Source organism: Sminthopsis crassicaudata, chromosome 1 (genome assembly GCF_048593235.1).
Source record: "Sminthopsis crassicaudata isolate SCR6 chromosome 1, ASM4859323v1, whole genome shotgun sequence".
NCBI classification, from domain to species: domain Eukaryota; kingdom Metazoa; phylum Chordata; class Mammalia; order Dasyuromorphia; family Dasyuridae; genus Sminthopsis; species Sminthopsis crassicaudata.
In genome coordinates, this window is record NC_133617.1 from 618,129,676 (window position 1) to 618,156,917 (window position 27,242).

Sequence of the window (27,242 nt, forward strand, 5' to 3'; positions counted from 1 at the left end):
TCTCTCTCTCTCTCTCTCTCTCTCTCTCTCTCTCTCTCTCTCTCTTTCTCTCTCTCTCTCTCTCTCTCCCTCTCTCTCTCTCTGTTCTATCCATTGGGCCACTTAGGCCTCCTATACAATCTCTGTACACTTAGCAGCCAGCATATTGCCAGATACCTAATGAATGCTCAATAAATATTGATCTAGAGGGAATGGTGCCTTTTCAGTTTATACAGAGATTATGGAGTATCCTGCACATGCATTATGTTGATAAATTGGAATTCACCAATTGTTGGAATACACGGAAGCCACCTGACAGTGGCAGCTGGAGATCCAACCCAGAATGGATGTCCTCTTGTGAGAGGCTGATACAAGGAGACTGAGAGGCAGTTGCTGTTCTCTGACCTCTCTGACTGAGAGGTCATTGCCTTATTTGACCTCTCTCCTCTTCCCTCTGCCTCCAATTTATCTCATTCCCAGTCTGAAACACCTGTGCCAGCAAAGGCTGCCCTGCAACTCCTTCAGATGGTAATGATCCACAGCTGTGGAGGTTCTCAGGGAATTGTCCTATCTCTTAACAACCAATAATTTGGTCAAGGCCCTACCAAGATTTCATATTATTTGACAGTATTTTTTTGAGCTAGAAGTCTCTCAAGAACAGATTGCACAATATTACAGCGGGAAGAGAATGCTATATCCAGTGGCTATCATCACGCAAAGCTCATTTATCTCTGGGTGAAGGTTCACATAGAAACCTTTTGAAAAACTAAAGGTTAGGCCATGGTAATGAATATCCTTTTTATAGATAAGCAACTTGCTTCCTAAGATCTTAAGACTTTAAAGATTCTACTTTGGGGTTGGGGTCACACTTTTAGATTTCAGTTTTCTGTTTGGCCTGTTTTCTTTCTTCCTTTCTTTTTTTCCTCTTTTCTTTCCTCCTTTTTTCTTTTTTGCTTCTTTGTTTCATTTCTTTTTCTTCCTTTCCTTCCTTCCTTTCCTTCCTTCTTCCTTTTTTCTTCTTTTCTCTTTCCTTCCAATAATTGCCCAAAGTCACACCGCTGGTAAGTGTCTGAGGGAGAATTTGAACTCAGGTCTTCCTGACTCTAGGCCTGGCACATTATCCACTGTGCCACCTAGTTGCCTGTATTAGCTAAAATTGTTACCAACATTATTAAATGAATTTCTTTTTAGGCAATGCTCAAATGGTATTATCATCCTATTCTTGAGGATATCTTGTCCTTGCAAAAGCCAGTCAGGCTAAACAGAGAAGAGAGGAGAAAAACTAAGGCTAACTGATTCAGTTTATGCTTGCTAAAAGATTCCAATTTATCCTAAAATTCAATTATTGTATGTAATGTCTCTGGAGAAAAGAACATTTGCATTTTAGATGAGGCTGCAACAGGTTTGGTTTATAGATAAATTGAAAAAAAGGAAAGGAAAGGAGGGAGAGAGGAAGGAGGGAACTGAAGGAATGAAGAAGAAAAGAAAGGAAAAAAGAAGGAAAAAGAAAAAAGAAAAGTAAGAAAGAAAGCCAATAGAATTGTATCTATTCATTCCAGTGACTTAGCACCTTGTAAAAATCCTAACATATTAGTGTTTAGATTTTAAAAAAAATTTTACTTGATCTTTAAGTCTTTTAAACTTTCTTAACTTTTAAACATTTTTTATAGTTTCTTCCTTCTCTTATACCTTTGCCATCACAAATTGTTTTCTAACCTGCTTTATTTATCACTAAATATCATTTGAATTCAATTCATATAAATCTCATATGAATTCAATTCAACAAACAATATGTGACTACTGAATGCAAGACACTGTTTTAGGTGTTGTGTATAAAGCCATAAAAATGACTCAGTCCCTGCCTTCTCAAAAAGTTTATTATTTTAGTGAACTAGAAAGAGCTGGAAATGTACAACTTTGCAATTCAGACCCAGAAATCAATCTCTTTTGGTCCTGAGACACTTTTATTTAATGGTACTTGCAAGTGAGAAATCTCTCATGGGGACTATCTCTGCCCTTGTAATTCTTAGCAACATGGAACTACTGGAAATTTTGAGACCTGGAAGGGTTATTGTCTACATTTTATATGTCTGTACTTTGTGGCTTTTACCCAAAAATATATCTAAAAGAGCATGGATTTTGTATCCATAGCTAAGAAATATTTATCAAAGAACAGGAACAATTGATAGGAATTTTTTTTAAGCAAAATGTGAAGAGCTGACTGTGATGAGTATAAGGTAATCAGTTCTAATGAGTATAAGGTAATTAGTCTATCTCTTTTGAAAAAGAGCATTCATTAATTTGGTTATGATGATAGTTATGAGATTCTTGAAAGATCATTTATCCAGAGTTGTTTGTCATTATTGAAGTTTGGCTTAGTGTAGCATGATGATATTTCAGGAGTAAAGTTAGAGTGAGGGAATTAAGGAATAAGCAATTATTAGGTACCTACTGTGTGCCAGACAGTGCCCTAAATACTTTCCAAAGATTCTCTCTGTGATCCTTATAAGCTTGGGAAGTAGATCTTATTGTGCTGTATAAAAAAGGTTGAGAGAGAGTTTCTGGGAAATTTAATCATTTCATTAGTAATACCAGAATTTTCAGTAAAAGAGTGGTCATTTGTCCATCTCTCTTACACCAGACACCTGATGGCAATGGACTCACAGCTTATATGCCTTTTAAAGAATAAATATTCAATCAGCTTTGATTGGTTAAACTTAGTGAGAAAGTGAATATTAAAATGGGAGGGTGGGAAGGTCTTGGGATATATGACTGGGGTCACCCAAATCTTAGTCAAAGATATTTAGCAATTTCCCTATCATCCTTCCCCAACTTGCCTGAACAAACACAGTGAACAGGAGTACATTTATTACCCCGAATTTAGAATTTCTTTTATTATGTCTAATTAGATCTTAGAGTAAATCTTTAAGAGATTTCCCACAGGTTTCTGAATGAAAAAGTAGAAACTTAGAAAAGCCTTGATCCCAATACAATTAATTATTAAATACAAAAGAGAAATAATCATTTCTCACAGTAACTATTACCCCTATTTTACAGTTGAGTAAATTAAGGCAAATCAAGTTTTTGACTTGCCCACTATCACATGGCCAATAAGTAAGGCAAGATTTGAACTCAGGTCTTCCTGACTCGGACTCAGTGTATCCACTGTACTACCTAGCTGCCTCTAGAGTTAGAGCTCTAACCTCTCTTATAGCATGGATCCCTTGGCAATGGGTTGAAACTTACCAACCCTATCTCAGAATAAATTTTTTTTCAAATAGTTGAAGGAAATGTTAAATTTAATAATGGTAGAATTGTTCTCATCCAAATTCATGGACCTCCTGATATCTACCCATAGCCCCTTTCAAGGTCCATGAATCTCAGGTGAAGAATTCCTAGTAGGAAATAATCTCAGTATTAAGAGTAAATATTGTAAGTAAGAGTAAATACTGAACTTTAATCCTTCTAAAGGAACATTTCCCTGAGATTTCCAAATTGTCTCTTGAGTAATTATAAAAAGTATGAAAAATGAAAAATATGTAAAAAGGGGTAGAAAGGATTTGAGATCCTTACTAAAGTTATGGGGAAGGAAAATGTCTAAGTTGTGCCAGCATATGAAAAGAAATATGGAAAATGAAAGGTCTTAGTTGCTGTGTTCAGTAAAACAATTTTATGTTGTTCCTTTATTATTGTTCTAAATATAAGCTTTCTTAATGTTTTTATTTAGTTCATTGTTATTTGTATATGTATATGTACATATGTATTTTAATTGAAATTCTTTAAAATATTCTTTGCTTCTCTCACTTCCTCCCATTCCTTCCTACCACTGGGAAAGAAATACAATATCCACTATACATATGAAATGTGATAAAATATATTTCTATCTTAGCCATGTTGTGAAGAAAACAAAGAAGAAAGAAAAGATCACCATTATTTTTGGATAGAACTTTTTTCCCTAAAATGAGTCAAAGAAAAACAGGCAAAGCATCAGACCCAATGTTTGGCCATAATTCCCTATTTCCCAAAAGGAGAGACATTCAAAAAGGAATTTTTTTCCCTCTTAAATTTGCTACTTTATAATTTGACATCTAAGAATATGTTATGGGCCAGACCTTTGAAACAAGGATTCTTACAAGATGTTAAGTCAGTGGAATTGATGAGACAATGGTTACACAGGATTCTTACAAGATGTTAAGTCAGTGGAATTGATGAGACAATGGTTATCTTAGTTTAGCATGATACTTAATATTTCTCTAAGTTCAACATGATTGATTTACTCTTACAACAAATAATGGTTTCCTAGTGATATAATGATTGGTTTATACTCAGTGTAGAACATATAAGCTGGGAGCTCAAGCTCTCCGGTTCAAGGAGAGAGAAATTCAACTCCATCTTTGGTCAGGCTCTTCTCCTGCATTTTCTCCACTGAAACCAAGTCCCCTCTGAAGCTAACTGAGCAGAAGGAGACAACAACCTTTGGACTTTTAACACCTGGTTATTCTTGTGGTGATTACTCTACTGAAAAGAAGGCTTCCCCAAAGACTTCCAGAAAACCAACCAAGAACATTATAAGAATGAAATGAGGATGTGAATTTTAATTTTTTTTTTAATGAAGAAAAATCTATTTTCTTTTCTTTCCTTTATCTACCTCAATGATTAGAAACAAATAAACTCTTAAATACATAATTAAGCAAGATCAATCCTTTGATTGGACATATTAAAAAAGAACTCTTATTCTTTTCTCTGAGTCCAGCACCTGTGTCTTCTGTTAGGAAATGGGTAGCATACTTTATCATTTGTCCTCTGGAATCATAATCCCTCCTCATCTCTGCCTTCTAATTTCCCTGACTGTCTTCAAGTCTTAGTTAAAAGCTCATACTGTTAAAAGGCTTTCTTGGTCCCTGTAACCCTACTTCCTTTCCTTTATAATTATTTCCAATTTGTCTTGTGTGTACGTAGTTGATAGATTGTCACTTTCCAGTACATTTTCCTCCTTGAGAGCAGGGATTATTTTTGCCTTTTTTTAATCCTTCAAATTTTAAATTTACCCCAAGATACCCTGGCAGATAATTAGCACTCATAAAATGCACGTTAACTGATCAACCAATTGCATTGATCAAATTTCTTAAGTGTTTAAAAGCCATTTGTCTTTATAATGTTGTTATAAGATGTTCTCTTGGTTTGGCTCGCTTCTCTATTAGTTTATACAAGTCTTCCCACTATCTTTTCACTGATTTCTTACAGCAGATAGTATTCCAATATAGTTATATACTAGAATTTCTTTGGCTGATGATCTCCCTTTAGTTTCCAATTCTTTGATACTAAAAAAAAAAAAAAAAGAAAAAGAAAGCTGTCATAAATATTTTGGTATAGCTGGATTCTTTTCCACTTCCTTGTATCTCTTTGGGATATAGATCTAGTGTGGTATCTTACTGGATTAAAGGGTTTAAGGGTATGATATTAGGTATAATTCCAACTATAGTTGATCCAGATATGACAAGGGATCTCTTATTTTTCTAATGCTTTTATTTTCCTTTTACTGAAAACAATTGCTTTTTGCCTTTCAATCATTTATACAGTTTATTTTCTTGTACTGTTGTAATAAACTTAATGTAAGTCAAGCACAGCATTAATTAATTATCTTGTGGTTTCATCAGTTATTCTGGTTGTATCTTGAAATTTTTGGACTCCTTAGTTTTTCCTGTACCTTATTTTCTCTTTTTTCCTTTTATTCTTATGCATTTGTTGTTGGGTTTTTTTTTTCTTTTATGTTATTCCTTTTGTTACATTATTCTTTTTGGAAAGAACATACATAAAACTAATCTTTTATGGATCACCTGCTAAATCAGGAGTATTGTTTAACCCAAGATTTGTATTGTGTCCATTTTGTGAGTTTTGGAGATTCTATATGAAGGCTATTTTCTGCATGAGTTGGTTCTTTAGTCTTGACAGAAGACCTCATTTCTAAAAGTATTCCATATTCATTATAGAAATGTTAAATACAACATCCTACATAATTCTTGGTTGTATTGAGAACAAAGATAGTGAAGGGTTTTGAGCTAGATGGGGCATAATTTAAAAGTTAATATAATTTCTCTTAAAACTTATTTTCCAACTGATGGTGAGTAAAGTAAGCAGAAACAGGAGAATATTCCATAGAATAACAGCAACCTTGTGCAGTGATCAATTATGATAAACTTAGCTCATGTCAGCAATACAATGACCCCAAACAATTGCAAAAGACGCATGATGGAAAATGCCATCCACATCCAGAGAAAAAAACTATGGTATATGAAGGTAGATTGAAGCATGCTCTAAGCATTTTTTGTTTTTTCTTTTCCATGGTTTTTCCATTTTGTTCTGATTTTTCTTTTACAATATGACTAATGTGGAAATATGTTCAGCATGATTGTACCTGTATAATCTACATAATATTGCTTACTGTCTTGGGGGAAGAGAAAAATTTGAACTCAACATCTTATAAAAACAAATGTTGAAAACTATGTACACATGTGATTGGAAAAAATAAAGTACTATTAAGTGGGGGATGAGTGGGTGGGGAATTCATTTTTTATTAAATCTTAAGTGGTTACCTTCCAAAAAGATGTAGAGCTTGTTCACATAATGAGAACAGAAACCTGTTCTTTCCTACAGAAATGTTCTTGAGAAGCACACAGATTGTTCCCAATGTTGGCATCTGGGAACTGAATTCATTGCGATATATCTGTTTGAGTTATATTAGATGTAAGTTGGACAACTTAAAACTGTAGAAGATAGAATATTTGCCATAAATTCAGCTGACTCATTTAGATTTGCAGCATATGCAGACTTGCTTTGAAATATGAAAATGAAAAATTGATTATTAAAAGAAGAGTTAACATTAAAATGAAGCTGCAATGAGGCAGCTGGGGACACCACAGTGCCCAGAGTGCCAGCTTTGAATCAAGAAGATGTAAGTCAAAATTCAGCTTCAGTCAGTTATAAGCTATAATCCTAGGCAAGTCACTTTGCTACCTCAGTCTCCAACTGTACAATGGGGATAATAATAGCACCTTCCTCCCTGGATTGTGAGGACCAACTGAAATAGTAAGTGTAAATCACATTGTAAACCTTTAGCCACATAAATACTATTTTCTTTTATTATAGCTATTATTATTAATAAATGAAAAAAACATTTATTAAACACATATTCTAAGCATTGTGAAACATTGCAAATACAAATAACAAAGATGAGGATAGACCCCACAAAGAACTTACATTTTAATAGGGGACGACACCTTATAATGGAGAGCAGTGTCCAGGTAAGAATGTGGTAACAGGAGCCCTGGCCTGGTAGACTAACCCATTCTTGACATTGAAGGACAAGATTAATTTGATTCTAGTTCCAGAACTGGAAATGGAATAGAAAGGAGGGACAGTATTGAGAGTATATATACGACAACCAGGCATCTGTCAAGGAAGTATTTGGGGAATAAAGTGATATGTGGCTATGGTAAGTGCTACACTTTCCTGATTGGTTAACATGTGGGGATGATTTGCCATTTCCTACTCAAATTCATTTTACAGATGAGGAAACTGAGGTAAACAGGGTTAAATGATTTGTCCAGGGTCACACAACTAGTAAGTGCCTGAGGCCAAAATTGAACTCACTGAGATGATTCTTCTTGACTCCAGGGTCAGCACTCTATCCCTTTTGCCATCTAGCTGTCCAATACCATTTTTAAAGGAGGAATAAACCAGGTCTCATAGCATCCACATGGGGTTTGTAGTCATCATAGGTTATCTTCTTAGAAGAGATGAAGGAGGATAAAAATCAGATTGTGATCGAACCTTGTAAGTTTTACACAAGAAAAGACTTATCTAAAATGTGCATTTAGTATAAAATTGTATGTTTAGAAAGAATAGAATTTTGGGTTCAGCCTACCCCAAATTTGATATTCAGATATTTGACACTTTGAAATATGCTTCACCAGACAAAAACAAAACAAAAATGTCATGTAGAAAGTGACCTCCAAGAGTTGTTTTCTATATTTTTAGTTCTTATTTTTAAATTTTAACCTTCATTTTAAGGCTGAATATAGAAAGGGTTGAGAAAGTAAGTGGAAGTGTTTCAGAGAAAGGAAGTGGTTTCTCAAATACCATCATTGGGTAGTTTTCCCCAAATTACTTCAACACAGCCATCATCCACATAAAGAAAAACAACATTATGCAAAGGTCTGAGAACAATATGTACTTGGGGAAAATGTAAACACATTTCTCTGATCTTTTCATTTTGTTTTACAGTTACATAAATTCTAATAAGATGTCCTTCCTAAAACTGTTTCTGTTGTCTCTCATTTTATGTAGGGAAATGCACACAAAATTTTGGATAAATGCACATTACCACTGACTGGGAAGCAGTGTGTGGATCGTATCATTACTGAAAAGGTAAAGTACTTTCTTTTTTTCTTTTCCTTTGCCTGGTAACAACTATCACCATGTCATTTTTTATTTGAAAGGATTATTTAAGTTGCACATAGCCTCCTTGAAAGTAAATTACACACCCAGATCCAGCTTGATCCTGAGATAGGTTAAGTAGAATGGACTAATCATTTTGCTGTTTTAGAATGTAGGTTCCATAAAGTGAGACACGGAGACACATACCCCTCAGAAATGCTGTCATGTTTAATTCTGACAAAGTGACATCATCAAAGGAAAATGACACAGATTGTTTTCTGGTGAATAATGTTAAAGACTTCTTGTTATGTGCATCACCCCTGATGATTATCTTTGCTTTCCTAAATTATAAACATGAACTTTTTTTACTTAATTGGGTGAAGACCCAAGCAGCTATATGTCATGTAATTAGTATGGGAAAGTCTATCCTCCATTCCTTTCACACTTCTTGAATGCTTCTATAATCCATGAAGACTTAACTTGTCTCTGATTTGGTTGCAAAACACAGCCAACAAGATGGACATTTCTGTGTAAATGCAAAACTGAGGGTTGTAATAAAAGAGAGAAATATCCCCGGGGCTATCCAGTTATCTTTATGATCCATATTTGGCCCTAAAAAAGTTGCCTAATGATTAGAGCCCTTGATTTAAAGCCTGGAAAACTTGTGTTCAAAACTCTCCTCTAACATTTACTAGCTGGGTAACTCTGGGCATGTCATTTAATTTCTCTGAATCTCCGTGTTTTTATCTGTAAAGTAAATAGTTTGGACTAGATGGCTTCATGGCATTACTAGCTCCAAATCTGTGATTATGTAATTTTCAAACTCTCATACATGAAAGGCTAAACAATGAAAAATGAATGGAAAAACATTTAATGAAGGCCATATAACTGGAACCAGGAAGTCTTGAGAGCTACAGTGATCAAATAGCATCTTTGTTTATGAGCTCAGGTCCAGTTCATGATCCTTTCTCATATTCCAGTTTTCTAAAAGCACATTAAAGGAAGTTGATGAAATGAGTTTTCTAGACATCATTTGTCTTAAAAGGTATTCTGTTCTATGATCTGTTCACAGTCGACTCCCTTAGGACTATTTATGAAGACTATGTAAAAATGATTCACAATATACAGTATGCACAAAATGGCAGACACTTTCTCCCACTTTTCATCAATTCTTCTTACCTTTTATGTAAACACCAGATAACTTTACTCCCAGAGTGTAACGTGCTCTCCTGGCAGTTACAATTACTAGCTTAATAACCGGTAGCACACTCAAGAACAACCACGTGTAATCTTAAAAGCCTTTATTATACCTACTCACATAATGCCCTAACTGATGCCCTGACTTGTTGGTTCCCGAGTGAACACCTGGTCAGAAGACCCACGTGTTCACTACCAAACTCCTTACCTCTTTTGGCTATCCATCTTGGCTTGGCCACCCAAGGCTAGGAGCCAGGGTGAAGAGCGCCAGGTTAAAGAGACCGCCTGCTGCCTGCAGTGGGCTTACATAGGGCCTGTGAGGTCACACACACAGCCAATCAGCGAGAGAGTCACCCATTACGAAGCTATCTCAATATGGCCAGGATCCCGCCCAAGGGCAGTCCTAATATCCACAGAAATTACTTCCGGACCACTCAATCTCCTGATTTGCTGTGGCACCCATTTAAAGGCCCCTTACAATTCCCTTTCTCTTGTTTTGCGGGAACCGCACATCTCACCAAGCTAAACTTTTAGCACCAGCTGTGGTTCACTTGATCCATGAGATGACAGAGTGTTATGCCCAAGGAGGTACAAAGCAGCAGATCAGTAAACAGAAGTATGACAATAAGAACCAGGCTCAACAGTGCCAAGTGTTCAACCCATTCATCAAAGTCATACTCGAGATAATAAGCCGAAGAGGTTGGATGCCAATGAGGTAGGATGTCAACACTGAGGTGGGAAGTCAACAAGGTAAAACATCACAATTCTAGTTAACAAATATCAGTGAGGTAGGTTGTCACAATTCTAGTTACATTTATCACAGTTCTAGACCAATTCTAGTTTCTTACAATTTTCTGTTGCACTTTTCACAATCCTAGAGCAATTCTAGCTTATCACAATTCTCAATTGCATTTTCACAATCCTAGAATAATTCTAGCTTATCACAATTCTCTATTGCACTTTTCACAATTCTAGAGCAATTCTAGTTTCACAGGTGCACATAAGCAAAGTCATGTCCAATAACATTGTCTCAATAACAACGGCAGGTGGGTGTGTTGGTTTTTCACCCACTAATTTAAAAGCATAGTCCTTCAATAGAAAGCCTAGGGCAAAGCCTCTCCCCAGGCCACCATATGGCAAGTAGCCACGGGAGAAGCAAGCAGGCCCATTGTCCATTTACAGTCTTTATATTGCGTATCACCCAAAACAGTCCATTTCAGCTGCAACACTGGAACTGTCTGCTGTCTCTGGTGTCACGGTCAGGAGGGACATTGCTGTCATCAGCGTCTGAAGGGCTGCGGACATCTGGCTGGTCCCTCTGGGCTGTTGTCTGGTCCTTCTCTTTGATCCCCAGGTTACAAAAGTCTCTGGTGGGGATGAACTCTACTGCTGGATCTGCACCTAGGAAGGAATGTCCCCGGGGCCCAACTTGGGCCTTTCCAAATGCCATCCAGGCCTTTCCACATCACAGTGGAAACAAAGTTGTTGTCAAAAAGATTAACAAAAGTCAGACAAACGTTAGTCAGTCTGTCACTTAGCTGCACTTTCTGTGTATGCCCGAAGTGCATTGCTAAGGTAAAAGGCAAAGAATTTTAAAATGTAAAACCAAAATAATTTTAAAATGTAAAACCAAAATAACTTTAAAATATAAAATCAAAATACTTTGAAGATGTAAAATCAAAAGTGTTTAAAAATGTAAAATCAAAGTTTAAAAATTGTAAGCAATCACATATCCCAAAATTCCCTTCTCTTGTTTAGAAGAGAAGATCTTGGGGATAGTCTGTGCAGTAATGACTTTACTAATAGGAATATAAGAAATGCCAATGGAATGGGCAAAGTCAAATTCAATGCAAAAACACCTAAAGGCAAAATATTTGTAAGCCAATCCATAAACTGTCTTAAATGCAAGTGAAGTTTCTACAATTGAAAAATGGTTGATCACATGTCTAGCTGCTTCTCCAGATTGGAATGAAGCCATAATGTCCATTGGTCTTAAAACATCCACTCATACAGTTAATGAAAAAAGAACACTCGGCTATATCCCTGAATTATTTTGCCTAAAATCAAAGTTTGAGTTTCTGATACCGAATTGTACTCCAGGAGTGTGAATCAATAAATCTGATATTACTTTTCCTCCTGGGTCAAAGATCACACACTGTCTATTTATTCTAGTGATTAAAACAGCAATTTTCCAACCCATTCTAGACATAAACACTGTTTTATAAGTACTCATAGGGGGTTGGGAAATCAAGCTCACCTGTGGAAGTGGAAAATCCACGAGGTAAGAAAAGAGGAGTTTCAACTCTCCAAAGACTATCCTAGCAGTTTTACAAGTATAAAACTCCACTCTCTCTAACTGTAAGGTCTTGTCCCTGTAAGGTTTCTTAGAAATTAACTGAACTGTATTTTTAAAACTTTTCTGATTATAGTCAATACCCCACAATTCCTTTTTTCCTTGGGGCATAAAGCCTACTCCTGTCCTTTGAAATGAAGACACAGGAGTTTTAAATGGATTAATGGGCAGTGCTGATGATATTATCGCCCTTCCTTTTCCTCCTCCCCCTTCTCCCTTGGCCCAAGAAGGTGAGGCAGAGGGAAGAGGAATTGGAAAATTCCCCAAAGGCTGATTTAAAATCCAACCTGAGCTTTGCACATAAAAAGAACTAAACTTCTCAATGGAATAGTAATCAATAAATTCCTTAAAACAACAATGCACAAGGTAAACCAACAAAACGCTAAGAAGAATTTCTACAACTGAAGTCCATGTGGTTCGTTTATTTCCTTCCTTAGTTTCAGCCACTGGTTTGAACTCTTCCTGTTCTATCTGTAGTAACCTAGCTTTTTCTTCTTTCTCTATCTCAATCTGTAGTTTAACCTGCAATTCCAGCAACTCTTGCTGTCTCATTTTGTACTCTATACTGTCAAACATACGCATTAGCTCTAGGTTGCTCCCTCTCCGAGCTATATTTACTGGGTGTGGGGATAGCCTTCTGGGAGCTTGATTACAAGCTTCCTGCTGTTCTTCAGTGGCGATCTCTGTTAAAAGATCTTCCATCTGGCTCTTTAACCTCTTTATATAAGCATTATGTTCAGCTGTGTCCTTGAGCCTGATCCCAGAGTTACCTGGGTCCATATTGCTTCTCTGTCTTCCCTCCTAAGTGGCGTTTCTACTGGATCTTTCAGAATCTTAATTCTGAATATTAAACATTTTCAAAACCTGATAATTCCTGATGCGTCCACGTTGAGCGCCATTTGTAACGTGCTCTCCTGGCAGTTACAATTACTAGCTTAATAACCGGTAGCACACTCAAGAACAACCACGTGTAATCTTAAAAGCCTTTATTATACCTACTCACATAATGCCCTAACTGATGCCCTGACTTGTTGGTTCCCGAGTGAACACCTGGTCAGAAGACCCACGTGTTCACTACCAAACTCCTTACCTCTTTTGGCTATCCATCTTGGCTTGGCCACCCAGGCTAGGGAGCCAGGGTGAAGAGCGCCAGGTTAAAGAGACCGCCTGCTGCCTGCAGTGGGCTTACATAGGGCCTGTGAGGTCACACACACAGCCAATCAGCGAGAGAGTCACCCATTACGAAGCTATCTCAATATGGCCAGGATCCCGCCCAAGGGCAGTCCTAATATCCACAGAAATTACTTCCGGGCCTCAATCTCCCGATTTGCTGTGGCACCCATTTAAAGGCCCCTTACACCAGAGTGACTTGGAAGAAGCAATACCTTGGACTTAAATCCATATATACCTTTTCTTCCTATTTATTTATTTATTTATTTAGCCTAGAGAAGTCTTGAGTTGGGGTTTTAGACTATTAGAATTCTCTTCAGGTACTTGAAACGTTATATATGTTAGCTCTAAGAGGGACTAGACTAGTTATGCTTGGCCCTAAGGAGCAAAACTAGGAGCAGGGGGAGGAGGCAGAGGAGGAAAATGAAAAGAAAAAAGGAGAAAATAAGTCAGGGAAGAGGAGGAGAAGAAAAAGGAGAGAAGAAGAAAAGGAGGGAAAGTAGAAGAAGGGGAGAATTATTATTATTAATTATTATTATTATTCACCTTAGGGTTAAATGCTCCTATTAGGGCAAATGAAATAGTGCCATCTTATATCATCACATATATACCACATATAGTGAGTGCTCATTACTGGAAGGTGTTTAGCAAAGAATGTGGCTATAAGAAGCTTTGTAGAGGGGAATTCTTTCCCTCAGTTATAGGTTGGAATAAGTGACTTCTTATATCTTTCCCAACTAAGATTTCTTATGCAAAAAGTACCATAATGTACAGGCAGCTAGGAGGAGCAGGAGATAAGACATGAGTTGGAGTCAAGAAAACCTGAGTTGCAGTTTAACAATGTGACTCCAGGCAAGCCATTTGATCTGTTTGCCTCAATTTCTTCATCCTGTCAAATGGGGAATTATATATATATTCACAAGAAATAAATAGTCCAGTCCATCTTCAAACTATTTTCTAACCTGGAAGCCTACATTTGCATAACCAAAGTCTTTATTTCAAACCAATGAGACTAGTTGTTCCCCTGAAGGAAATATGTGGACCCCCCTACTATCCCTTCCCTTGTTATACTATTCCCATCATTGAGAATATCCTTTTTCCTTTCCACTTATCAATATTAGCCATTTTAAGGTCAAATTCAAGAGTCCTGGGCCTACTGTAACCCTTTCCTCTGAACTTGGATCTTCTGTGTTCTATTTTACTCATTTGGCACTTATCATAACCTGGGAAATCTTTAATGTTATCTTTATTGTTATTCAACTTGTATAATTTAATATTATCATATCTTATTTCTCCAACTGTGTTGTGAGTTATCTAAAAGAAAAACATTCCATCTTAAAAGTCTTTGTATACCCTCCTCCCCTCAATAAAAGACTGCCTGTGGATGATAGACATAGAAGGTACTTGCTCAGTAGGAATCTGTTGAGTTAAGGATAAAGGACCCTGCAACACTTGGAGTAATAAGGGTGCCCTACATGGCCACAGGCAGATTAAAGTAGGAAGGTAAGACACAATTCAAGAACCAACTCTAAAAATTCCATTAGTAACTCTTTGAAAAAGGATGCTGGGATTCTTGAAACCATCACTCCTTTTATTAGTGCAGCCTGGAGTGTGAACAATGGCTCCCCATCTAGAAGTCTAGGTCACCATTATTGGCTTTATCTCTGTGAAAATCTCTCTGTTCTGCAATCATGCTGTGATGTGGAGAGGATAATGAACAAATCCTTCTGGGGAAAAGTGGCTCCTGTTTTCTCCTTTTTAGATATAATGGCGAAATGGGTTTTCTCCTGGTCTACCCTTCACTGTAACTTGGTTTTTGTTTACTTTCTCTTGTACCACCTGGAGTTCCTCATGGGGGTACAGAGAAATTATTCTCTCCCACTTAATAACAGCACCTTGCTTTTCATAAGATCTGGACTCAATTGCAGCACAAGGTATGTATAAATAAAAAACACAAGTCAATTTGCCATAGTTTTAATTTTCCTTATACTTAGATTTTTACTTTACTGCTAATAGTATCTTATTTATTACTCTAGAAAATTCTCTGTCTTATAATGTTTTAATGACTTGATCCAGAGGACTTGACATTTCTTCTTGTGTGTTTCCTTTTTGTAAGTGTGCTTTATTCTTAATTCAGGACATAAGAGATCAGAACAAATTGTGTTCTCTAAAGGGAAAAAAAATAATTTTAATTGTCAATTTAAAATTAAGTCATACAAAGCAGTATAAAGAAATATTTCCATAATGATCATTTTTATTATCCAAACAAATATTTGTTTTGGGGTGTGTTTTTTTTTAAATGTGCAAGAACAGATTGCTAAAACACAAAACAAAACAACACAAAAACTTTGTGGTTTTTAAATTTAGCAACCTTTTCATATGTAATCAACTTTGTTTAGCAAATAAAGAAGGGTACCTACTCCTTTCCATTCTCCCAAATATCCATCCTGCTCTGTAGTTCTCTAAAGGGAATAATCTTTGGGAAAAAGTTAGTATTCCAGAAATGTCATAAATGTCATAAAAGATGTTTGATAATTATCTCAAAAATAAATGGAAATGAAATTCTTTATCAATTAAGCTGTTACAAGTTTTCTAGAACAAGTGTATCTTCAAATGAATGTGAATACATTGGACTTCCCTAAGCTATTTGCAAATCTAAGTTCTCAACCTAAACAACAGCTTGATTATATACAGAGGATTTATCAAATTTAACAGAATAATGATCTTATAAAAGGTGTCACAGGAGGAATGATTGGAATGGATTTTGTTTAGCCTGAAGATTCAAAAATAACTTGACCCTTATCTTAAAATATTTGGAGGGCTGTCATATGGAGGGGAAATTAGGAATTGATAAATATTTTGTCTGTGAAAAGAAGAATTAGGAGCAGCAGATAAAAACCACCAGGGGACACATTATAGTCAGTGATAAAAGTTAAACTTTTAAATTAGAGCTATCTGGTAATGTAGATTGGCATTCCAGGTAGCTTTCTGTCAATAGATGTATTCAAGAAAGATGGGCATATAAAGAGACAGTAATTGAGATGCCTTAATTCCTTTCAATATGAAGGAACATCTGTTTAAAGGTTTGTACCTAGTACCAGAGGAAATGTCACAGGATAGAATCCATCCAGAATCATGAAACTTTGCAGGTAAACGTCCTTGGAGACTCCAGAAGCACTAAAGGGAAAGAAAAATCTCCCCCTGAACCTTTCTAGGCAGCTGTGTTGGACAGTGGTTAGAGTTTGGACTTGGGGTCAGAAGGACCTAGATTCACATGGGCAAGTCACTTAATCTCAGCCTTATTTCTTTCATCTGTAAAGTGGCAGGGGAGAATGAATAATTAAGCACCCACTGGTTGCCAGAAACTAGCTAATTTGCTTTAGAAATATTATATATCATTTGAAAACGGGGATAATAATAGCACCAACCTCACAAAGTTGTTGTGAAAATAAAACAGATAACATGTACACTGAAATTTTAAAGTTGTATATAAATGCTAGATATTCTTACCTATTATTATTTATTAATCCTATAATATTGTAATGCTATGACTTTTTCCTCCATCTCTTCTAACTTTTTATCACTAGCAACATATAAGATTTTCTTCAACCTTCCCTTTCCGTTTTTGCTCATTTTATCCATTTTAATGGATATTTTTCTAAAATGGAGAATTTATTTATTTTTCTACCTTTTCAAATATCCCTTAATAGGTGAAGGTCATCAGTACAAATTCCAGTCCAATAGAACATAAAACTGCACTTATGTCAGTGCCATAAGGTATACTGGAAAGAGTTTGGGGCTTAGGGGGAGACTTGGATTCAACCCTCTTCTCCTGTCCTTCCAACCTTTGTGACTCTTTCTGGTTAGTGTTCTTATTTTCTTATTTTTATCTTTGGGAATTGATCTGTGATTTCCATTGGTATCAGGGATCACATAGCAGGAAGTGCTAAAAAAACAAAAAAGGCCTTTTTGACTTCAGCTGCCAACACTTGACTATCCATTACACTATGCTGTTTCTCTTTATTAATGTTTTGGGGTTTTTTTTTTGTTTTTTTTTTTTTTTAATGAATATCTGTATTAATTTATTGTCCCTCATTTGGCTGTCAAAAAAGTTTTGTTTTGTTTTTTTTTTTTTAATGTCACTTAAGGTGTTATTAGCAAATAAGCATTATTACTATTCACCACTTGTGTATTTTCTAGCCTCAACTCTTGGACAAATAATTACTGATTAGGAAATTAGTACATGTTAAATATAGCTAATAGTTTCATGATTTCAGACTACTAATTCTTTGGTTTCCATGCTTGCTTTTTCCTTTAAAAGCATGAATTTTTCTTTCTTGTTACTTTGCCTTATTTTTTTTAAATGATTATCATGATAAAACTATTGTTGCTTGAATCTGACAGGCTGTGTTTGATGTGGACAAGGAAAAAGGGTTGACTTTGATTGAAATCTGGGAAGGATTGACAGTGGATGACATAAAAAAGAGCACTGGGTGTGATTTTGCTGTAAGTATTTGTTTGAGTAAATGTAGCCATTTGTCTTCTATAATGAGTTTGATTAATGGGTAAGTGCAGGACATAAACCTTTAACTTGTTATCATTTTTAGATTTGACCTTTCAAATTCACAGAAGTAGAAGGAAAGGGTGGACACAGAGTAGATCAGGTGAGAACAGAGAATCCTGCACTGACTCACAGGGGAGCAGTAAAAGTCAGGGTGGGGGCACATGAATAGGAGGATGGTAGGATTTAATCAGGAATTAATTAGAAACACAAGGAAAAGAGCAACTCCATGGGTAGTTAGAAATAAAAGCTAAGGATGGAATGCAGTTTATTCTCTGAAAATTCTTCCAAACTTCCAAAATGGTAGTCAAGATATAGTACAACCCAATTGTGCTTCAGATGAAGAAGCAAATCTTCCTGATTTCTTTTAGGGCATGATATTAAACCAATCAAAGAATTGCTCCTTAGTAAAGGTTTGTGGATTTGATTATGACAGACCTTGAAGAATATTTATGCTTCAGGAAGGGTTCTAACACTACTGGAATTATACTACTATGCTCAGTTTTAAGAAAATCTAATGTGTTATAATTCATTCTAACAGCAGGTGAATTAAGAGTGGGAAGGTTATTAGTGTTATAAAAGAATTTCCTTTGCTTCAGGAAAAAAAAGAAAAAAGAAAGAAACTGGAGGAGGCTGTAACTTAGAACACATAGTGTGATTTGGGAGAATGGCTAATCCAGTAAGGCTATGCATATGTAAAGGGGAAGTAATGCAAAATAAGATTTGATATGAGTACCCATCCATAGACCGCTAATCATCTTTCTACTTGAGAGGGGAAGGGAGGGAAGAAAAGAAGGATGCAATGACCATAAATCAAAGAAACTAAGATCCTGTGTAAGAAGGACTTGTTGACCAAAGATAAGCATAAATAAAGACAAAATCTCTCAAGTCAGAGATAAAAAGATTTCATCTGCATACAACTTTTCAGGAAGACATCTCCTATTTATGGTGAGATATCTGTAAAGAAAATAGAAAAACCCAGTTGCTATAAGACTATGTAGCCTTCAAAAAATCATTCACTAGAGATATGGTAAATCACAAATACATTTATTTCTTAGGCCCTGAATGGCTTGTACCTATCAGACTATAACAAATTGCTGTGAAAACAGATTTGCTGCATAATTCATTACTCTCATATATAACTATTCATGGTACTCTGCCAAGGTCCTTGTCCATTAACCTTTTCTGAATTTCACTTTGAAAATACTTTTCCAGGAATATCTTGCACAAAGATCCCCTCTTTAATTAGCTTTACAATAACTACAGAGGGAAAATAGAATTTTTTTTTATACTTTATTCTAGACTTTTATCTGAGCGATCAAATAGCAAAACTGTTTTTTTTTTTTTTACTAAGCTAATTCTTTAAATTTACCCATGTGAATTAATCAGCCCTCCTTCCATAAGGTAATATATATTTTTAGATATGATAGATACTATATAGCAAAAGAAATTGGAAAAGACAGACCCTGGTCCCAGGTACCTATTTGTGTAGGGAAATGTGGAATGAAAGAAGATGGATTGTTGGACTGAAGTTAAGTAGTATACTTAACTCTGGTAAATATAATGCACACAGTCCACTCTTTCACCTAGAATAGTTGAGAAATGTGGTCTGGTTAAGTAGGTATTTTGACAAATGAATAATAGTTTTGTAAGGATTTTAAAGCAGCAAGATATTAATAATAAAATTGTGCTGATTGTATCTGAATACCTTTTCATCATTAAGAATACTCCTTATGCAGTGAACATTATAAATACCAATTATTGGTATGCAGAAATGCCAGCAACTTGACAAAATGTAAATAAAAAGATACCAATAAAATTATAATACCTCAATGCGTATTGTAGAGGTGGTTCTTATTCAGATATACATTGAACCAAGTGGTTTAAAGGAAGCAAAGCGGGTCAGAGTTTGGAGTCAAAGACCTCAATTCAAATTTTGTTTTCTATCTATAAAGTTTGAGAATGAAGGAGTAAATAGGTGGTGTATGAAAATGAACCAAAGCAAGAGATGGCATGATTTGGGTTAGAAGATAGTAGCAGTAGCCTGGTAGAGTGAGAATATAGAGTACGTAAAGGAGAATAATGTGAAGTGCGTACTTGAAAGGGAAGCTAGAATCAGATTTATAGAGGTCCTTAAAAGTGAGAATAAAAATTTTATACCTTGTCTTATTAGAGGCAGTGGAATGTTGTAATCACATTTGTACCTTAGGAAGATTATTTGGCACCCTTGTGAAGAATGAATGAGAGGGGGAGAAACTGAAGGCAGGAAGAACAATTATAAATCTTTGATAGTGGTCCACAGAAGGGTTGACTGAGATTGAACTAGGATAGTGGCTGACATTGTAAATGGAGAGAAGGGAAAAGATGTGAAGAGGGATGGTTCAGATGATAGGTTTTACCACCTAATTGAATATTGACAGGAAAGGAAAGGAAGGAGTTAGAGGTGACTTAAGGTTTCTAACTCAGTACTCCCAATAGAAATAGAGAAAATTGCAGAAGATAGGGGTTTCCATTGGAAAATAATGATGCGGCATCATAACAATCTACTTTTACAGCTGGAAGAAACCATGAAATATGATTCGCTAATTGTATAGATGAGTAAACTAAGCCCAAAGGGGTTACATGACTAACTAAAAGTTTCACAGGGAAAAATAACTAATATTTGAACCTATGTATGTCCTCTGACCCTAAATTGAGCACTTGAACCAAAAGTATAAATAATGCTATTAATAGACTTCAGCATCTTAACAATGACTTCTGACTTAACATATGTCAAGTTACATGTATGATATGGGGGCTAGTTGTGTAGTGAGAGCAAGGGATGATTGTCCAAGTATTTTAGTTATTAGTTATGTAATTTACATATATATGTGTATATTCAGAGAGCCAGAAGACTTTAAGTATGAGGCAGAATATGGACAGGAATCTCATAGGATAAGAAAACATCTAATCGAGACTGGTAGAAGGAACACCCAGACCAATGAGATCACAAACTATGCAAAAAATCAAATATTTATGAACTACCTACTATGTACTTGGGGCACCATTTTAGGCACTGGAAATATAAAGACAAAAATGAAACAGTTCCTGCCCTTGAAGAACTTAAATCTGCTAAAGGACTATATATACACAACTAAATTGATTCTTCTTTCCCTCCTCTCCCTTCACCTCTCCTTCCCTTTTCCTTTCCCCTTCCTCTTCTTCTTCTTCTTCCTCTTCTCCTTCCTCTTCCCCTTCCCCTTCCTTTTCCTACCCATTGGACCACCCAGATTGAAATGTTCAGCAGTCATTTGGAGATTTCAGCTTAGAGTTTAGGAGAGAAACTAATTATGAATAAATAGACTTGAGAGTCATTGGTAAAGAGGTGATGATTGAACCCATGAGAACAAATGATATCTCCCTGGAAAAGAGTATAGAGAGAAGAAAGAAGGATCCAGGGCAATGTTTTGTTAAATTACTGAGTGCCTGCAGTATTCCTAGTCCCATTAGAGGGACAAAGGAGGATGCAGAGGAAGAAGAAAATGTTGTTCTTCACCTTAAAAGACCTTGGTTCTCTCCTCCTGGCAGGGCTGCAGCTAAACCTTGAGGGACAAGTATATACTTCTTGTCTACTTGTCTGCAGTGCTATCTCAAAGAAACCAGATACAGACATTCCTTGCCAAGGGGAATGGATTTATATGCACCCATATCTATTATGAGCTGGCATTGTTTCAGAAAGAGAGTACACTCTAAGGATTTCAGTGGGTTGAGGAGACAATACATTGGACATTGGCTTAGCTACTACATTTAAATCATCTTTTGCTTAGCTAGTAGATCACCTTGGCAAGGTAATCTGCTCTGGCCTTTATAGGTTTGTAACTTTGATGAAACTATGAAGGAACAGAATGATAAATTGTACTTTTAGTAGATGTTTTTCATTACAAAAATATACAAAGTCATTCTGCATAAAGATTCATCTTCTTATTTTTCTGTAAAAGCCAGCTAGTTTTTACATGAAGGGTATGAACATTAGAAGCTCAAAATAGGTCTGACATGACAAAGAAAAGAATCAGATGTTTTATTTAAAAAATTAAGCTGTCCACTATTCCTTTGAGAGGAAATGTTATAAACCATCTATTTAAAATCATTTGTTTTCGACAGAAGAGTTTTATTTCATTAAGTTATTCCCACAGATGTTCCATTGCTTAAAAAAGAAAATGTATTGTTTCTGAGACTGCCTTGTTTAAATACAAAGAGCCATGTGTCTTTTCTTGTACATGGTAGAGAATTCTCATTGATAACAACTGGAGATCCATGCAAATGTAGACTTTTACTTTTTGCCTACTTATTACAAGTCTGTCTTGAGAAAGAAATATCTTCCAAATGGCAAGTTAGAATAAAAAACTCTTAAGCATAAAGCTGAGCTTATTCTCTGCAAAATCCATTTTACATTGCCATTTATATAATGTATATGTTCTGGTGGGTGAAGTGATTCTCTGTGCTAAATACACAGTTTGAATAGAAAATCTTTTGATAGTAAAATTGAAAGATGGTATACATTCAGCATTATGAAATGTCAATTCAGGGACATTTTTCAAGTAAACTAAAAAAAAAACAAAACAAAAATAAGTTATGTGTTTTTGCACATTAATTTACTAATGAAATTTGTTTTTTAAGGGACTGGATTATCAGGTCAAAAGCCCTACAAAAACTTAGAAGCATATGGGTAAACATAAACAACTACATTGACATAGATTTCAGTCTGGTATTGTCAAGCAAGATGATATATTATTTAAAGATGGTGAGTTATACAGAATCCTAAAATCAGGGGTGACCCTAAGGACTAATCTCCTCTAGTTCTACTCCTTTTGCATTGACATTTAGCCTCAGTTAAACTGAGACCTGTTGAAGACCTCCAGGTTTTTCAGATTGCTTTATCCTGTATTTTTGTAGTTAATTTTGATAATTTAATAGTTTCAGTTCCATTTAACTCTGCCTTCATCCAACTGATATCTATTCATTTTACCCATAAGGTTATGAATGAGGTACTTTTCAGATGCCTTTCTGAAGGTCAGGTAGCCTATGTCCATGGAATTCCCCTGATTTTCCAGTTTATTAACTGTCAAAAGAAGTCAAGTTATTATAAAATTTTTTATGCTTGATGAACCTAGGTGGCCTGGTGATGATTACCACTTCCCTTTTAAAATCTCACAAACTATGTTTTTTATGGGAAAATCTAGAATTTTGAAAGAAACCTTAAGTCTAGGGTTATAAACCTAGAATTTGAATAATCTGCTTTTTACCCTTTTCTGAAAATGAGAACACCATTTTCCTATCTCTAGTTACATGGCTTTTTTTCTCATTCTCCATGATTTTTTAGAGAGCACCAACATTAGCAAATTCATTCAGTCTCTTGTCCTAAGACCATCAAACTTCTTGACTTAAGTTTATTGAATCCCCTTTACCACTATTGCTCTTCATCAAGTCTGCCTCTCTTGAGTCTTGCTTAGGGGCACTATGAGGGGAAATACTAAGGGGTTAAATGACATGCCCAGCATCACAAAGCCAGTGTTTACAGAGATGGAACTCCAAGGCCAGTTTTCAATCCATTAGAATACCCTTCCCTTTCTGCAGTTATCAATAATAAGACAAACCAAAAGTCTCCAGAAAAAAAGTAAAGAAAGATTAATTGCAGGTCCCACAAAAGGCATAATTGAAAATTTGAAATTTTGCAACTGGTTCATCCAGAAACATGGAGTAGTAGCTTTAGAGCTGACAGAGGGCCCTGACTAAGTGAGAACTGATGGGAAAAAAAAGATAGTCATTAGGGTTTGGGGAGGGAATTGCCAAGAAAGAGAGGGGTTTACATTGTGGGTAAGTGAAGGAGGACTGATTCTGGTAGCCAGTGCCCCCATGTCCTTGTGCTGGTGAACTTCAGAATTAGGTCACTTCAGGAGTCCTCCTAGCCTACAGATTTTTAGCCTTTTTGGTATCATGGACTCCTCTGAAAGACTGGAAAAGCTTATGCACCCTTCTCAAAATAGTTTTTAAAGAAATCAAATATAAGCTGTAGAAAAAAACCAATGTTATTGAAAGAATTTTTTTTTTTTTTTTTTTTTTTTTTTGTTAAAAGTTCATTCCAGATTAAGGACCTCTGTAAATAAGCAATCTATTTATGTCCTTTCTGAGGTCTCTTAATTCCTTCAAGAAGGGATATAGTCTTTCATTCCACAAAGAGAGATTAAAAATTCTGGACTGAGTTGGACAATTCATTGTGATTGATTTTCAGTCACAATACAACTGACTAATCAATAGGAGGGCATTGGGTTCCTGAAGCTAGGGGACACAGAAGGCAGAGGCAGATAGTGTAGATGAGGACTTAACCCGAGGCATCTGGTATACTTTGCAGTTTTGCTTGGGGTTAAGTTTGTTTAAGTGTAACTGGATGAAGAAACACAGAAACTGTGTGGGAAGGTATTTTTCTTGACATCTATATATCCCAGCAGCACTGATTCAAATGATTTACAGTTATTTTTCATGGAAACCTGGTAGACAGAATAGCTTGTGCTAACCAAGGTCTCGCCTTATGCATTTTTTCCTCAAATTGTCTATTTTTTTTCCATTCTTCTTATCTTGTAACATCTTTGATGAAGGGTAAATAAGACCAGCATGAGAAACTTAAATGAATCAAAGTTACATTCCAACTCTAAGGGATCTTAGGAAATAAATATATCAAAATATCAAAAATATCATTATATGAAATATCAATATCTTCATTTTATGGAAAGGAAAGCTAGGATAGAATGGATAAGAGACCTGCTCACAGTCTCACAGCTAATTAGTAGGAGGGTCTACACCAGGACTGGGTCTAGTCCACAAATTTGAGAGACATGATTGATGGAGATGAAAAGCCAGAAGCAATAAATTGGGATGTTAATAATAAAGCAGAGCTTTGGACCTAAAGTCAGAACACCAGGGTTCTAATGAATACCAGTTCTGCCATTTTCTATCTTTGCCAGGGAAAGAAAAAGGCTTAGAAAGTATCTTATAGACTATCTGGTCCAACTCCCTCATCTTGTGGAAATAGAAATCGAAATCCAACGAAGTTAACTGACTCAATCCAAGTGACACATTAGTTGAAACAATCGATATGAGAGGTTGGACTTTTACCCAAGTCCTCAGATTACATAGCTAGTGTTCTTTCCCTTGTGCTACCCTGTTCTCCAAAAGTCATCAGTCTCTTTAAGCCAAAAGTTTTCTTCTTTAAAATAAGAGTAACATATTTGTTCTGACTTTTTCAAGGGGTTGTTGAGGCAAGTCTTCTGTATTTTAAAGCATTATATAAAATGAGTTATCCTCCAATATCAGGGGGAAAAAACCAATGTCTGCCTGACAAGCAAGGCAAATGGAAAGTTGGCTATAGATGAGGGGACACCACTCCATCTCCCGTTCTCCCAAAAAGTCAGTGTGTATACACACACACACACACACACACACACACACACACACACACACACACATACACATGTATATAAATTTGGAGAGATGTTAAGCAGTAATAACAATAAAGATAAAATGATAACAATAAAAAGCAATAAACCAGATTATCCTCTATCCCTGGTGAGAGGCCAGGTGCTAAATGATAGTCCTTTAATCAGCATAAAAATAAGTTTGATCATAACCTTGGTCTACTCCTGCTTCAGATTCAGTCTTAGCAGGGAAGTGTGCTGGGTTGGCTGCTAGGTCATTCTAGGTCATGGGGTAGGCTTAGGTTGTCAGTACTACTAAAAGTTCTATATTCCTTTAGGATATTTGTCTTTAGAATACGGTTATTAGTATATTAATTATTCTCCTGGTTTTATTCACATTACTCTTCATCAGATCAAATAAGTCTTAGCTTTCTCTAAAATTTTCCCATTCATAATTTCCTCCAGTACAATAGCATTCCATTCCATTCATTAGCTGTAGAATCTCTTTATTTTTTGAGAAGGATATATCTCTATCTAGTCTGCTATGGACTCGACTTTAAAAGTTGTATCTTTTATACTCTATTCTAGCCTTGTCTTCCTAAAATACGGCAAACACTTCCCTATCTGACCCTCCAGATTCTTCCCGTGGGCTTCAAGTGAAATGACTATCCTAGTCCCTTTCCATCTTTGTTAATTTATCTAAAGTAAATGCTCTGGTTCCTTGTTAAGCCTGTTCTTGAGGAGAACCTCATTACATCCACCATATATCTAGGATAGCATCTAAGAGTAGTGTCCTCCCTTCTCTGGCTCATGAAAGCTAGATGGCAAGGGCCCCCGGTCCTTTCAAGCCTTTAGGGACCACCAGCGGAGTGCATTCTCTTACTTTCTTCTGTTTGCCAATTCTTGTTCCAAGTGCCTTACAGACTTTTAGGTCTACCCAAACTTACTATATTTCCCTAAAATTTACTCCCCCTTTGTTCTTCCAAAGTTGCTACTACTATCCTGCCAATAACCAACATTTGTCATCTCTTTTTTATTGTTTTCTTTATTTTTCTGGTTATACATGTACATTATTTTTTTAAATACACATTTCTTTATGAATCATGTTGGGAGAGAAAATTCAGAACAAAAGGAATAAACAGAAGAAAAAGAAAAAAGTGAACATAGCATATGTTAATTTACATTCATTCTCCATAATTCTCTCCCTCTGGATGCAGATGGCATTTTCTCTCCAAAGTTTATTGGAATTGCCTTGGATCAAAATCTTTAGTAATTGATCATCGCACAATCTTACTGTTACTACATACACGTATTCTTGGTTCTACTTGTTTCACTCAGCATCAGTTCATGTAAATCTTGTCAGGCTTTTCTAAAATCAGGCTGTCCATCATTTTTATAGAACAATAATATTCCATTGATTTCATATACTATCACTTATTCACTCATTCCCCAACATTTGTCTTCTTAAGGTCATCCTTGACACTCTCTCATGCAATCATTTGCTAGGTCTTGTCAGTGTCACTTCCATACAGCTCTTTTGTCCATAGTTTTCTCTGCTCAAGTGGCCACTCCATCACTCCTGTACTGTTAAAATAGCTACTTCCACTCTCCTTTCCAATCCATCCTCCATATGGCAGCTAAAAGTCTGACCATGTTATTACTTTGTTCAAAACCTTCAGCGGTCTCTTGTCTCTAGAATAAGATAAAGATTCCTCAGCTTGACATTTAAAACTTTAAGCCTATGTGTGACCTTTTCCAGCTTTTATTTTTCATAATTCTCTTCCAGATATTCAACTTTATAGTGAACCTAGATTGCTAGCAATTCCTCTAACTGAACATACTCTCAACCACATTTATACAAGCAGTCCCCATGTCTACAATGTACCTCCCCAGTGAAGCCTTCCCTGATCCCCTCAGTTGTTAAAATGTTCTCCCTCCTCAAACTTTATTCCTTTATCTTTACATCTGTTGCATTCTCCTTTTAGAATGCATGCTCTTTGAAAACAGCATTTTCTGATTGAGGAGTTGTAGGTATTGGATGCTTAATAAATGTTGAACTGAATTAAATACTTAATATGCTAACTTTTTTAGTATACAA

General features: G+C 35.9%; 1 protein-coding gene across 3 annotated transcripts in view; it reads left to right on the top strand.

Moving 5' to 3' along the window:
- Positions 1-27,242, top strand: part of OXCT1 (3-oxoacid CoA-transferase 1) — a 181,553-nt gene that overhangs the window by 152,796 nt on the left and 1,515 nt on the right. For 2 of the 3 annotated variants that reach the window (XM_074282586.1, XM_074282588.1), the window contains 2 exons: positions 8,326-8,406; positions 17,540-17,641. In XM_074282586.1, the coding sequence (XP_074138687.1) occupies positions 8,326-8,406; positions 17,540-17,641 (183 nt within the window). The remainder of the gene's footprint in view (positions 1-8,325; positions 8,407-17,539; positions 17,642-27,242) is intronic. The other variant, XM_074282587.1, reaches the window with a different exon arrangement.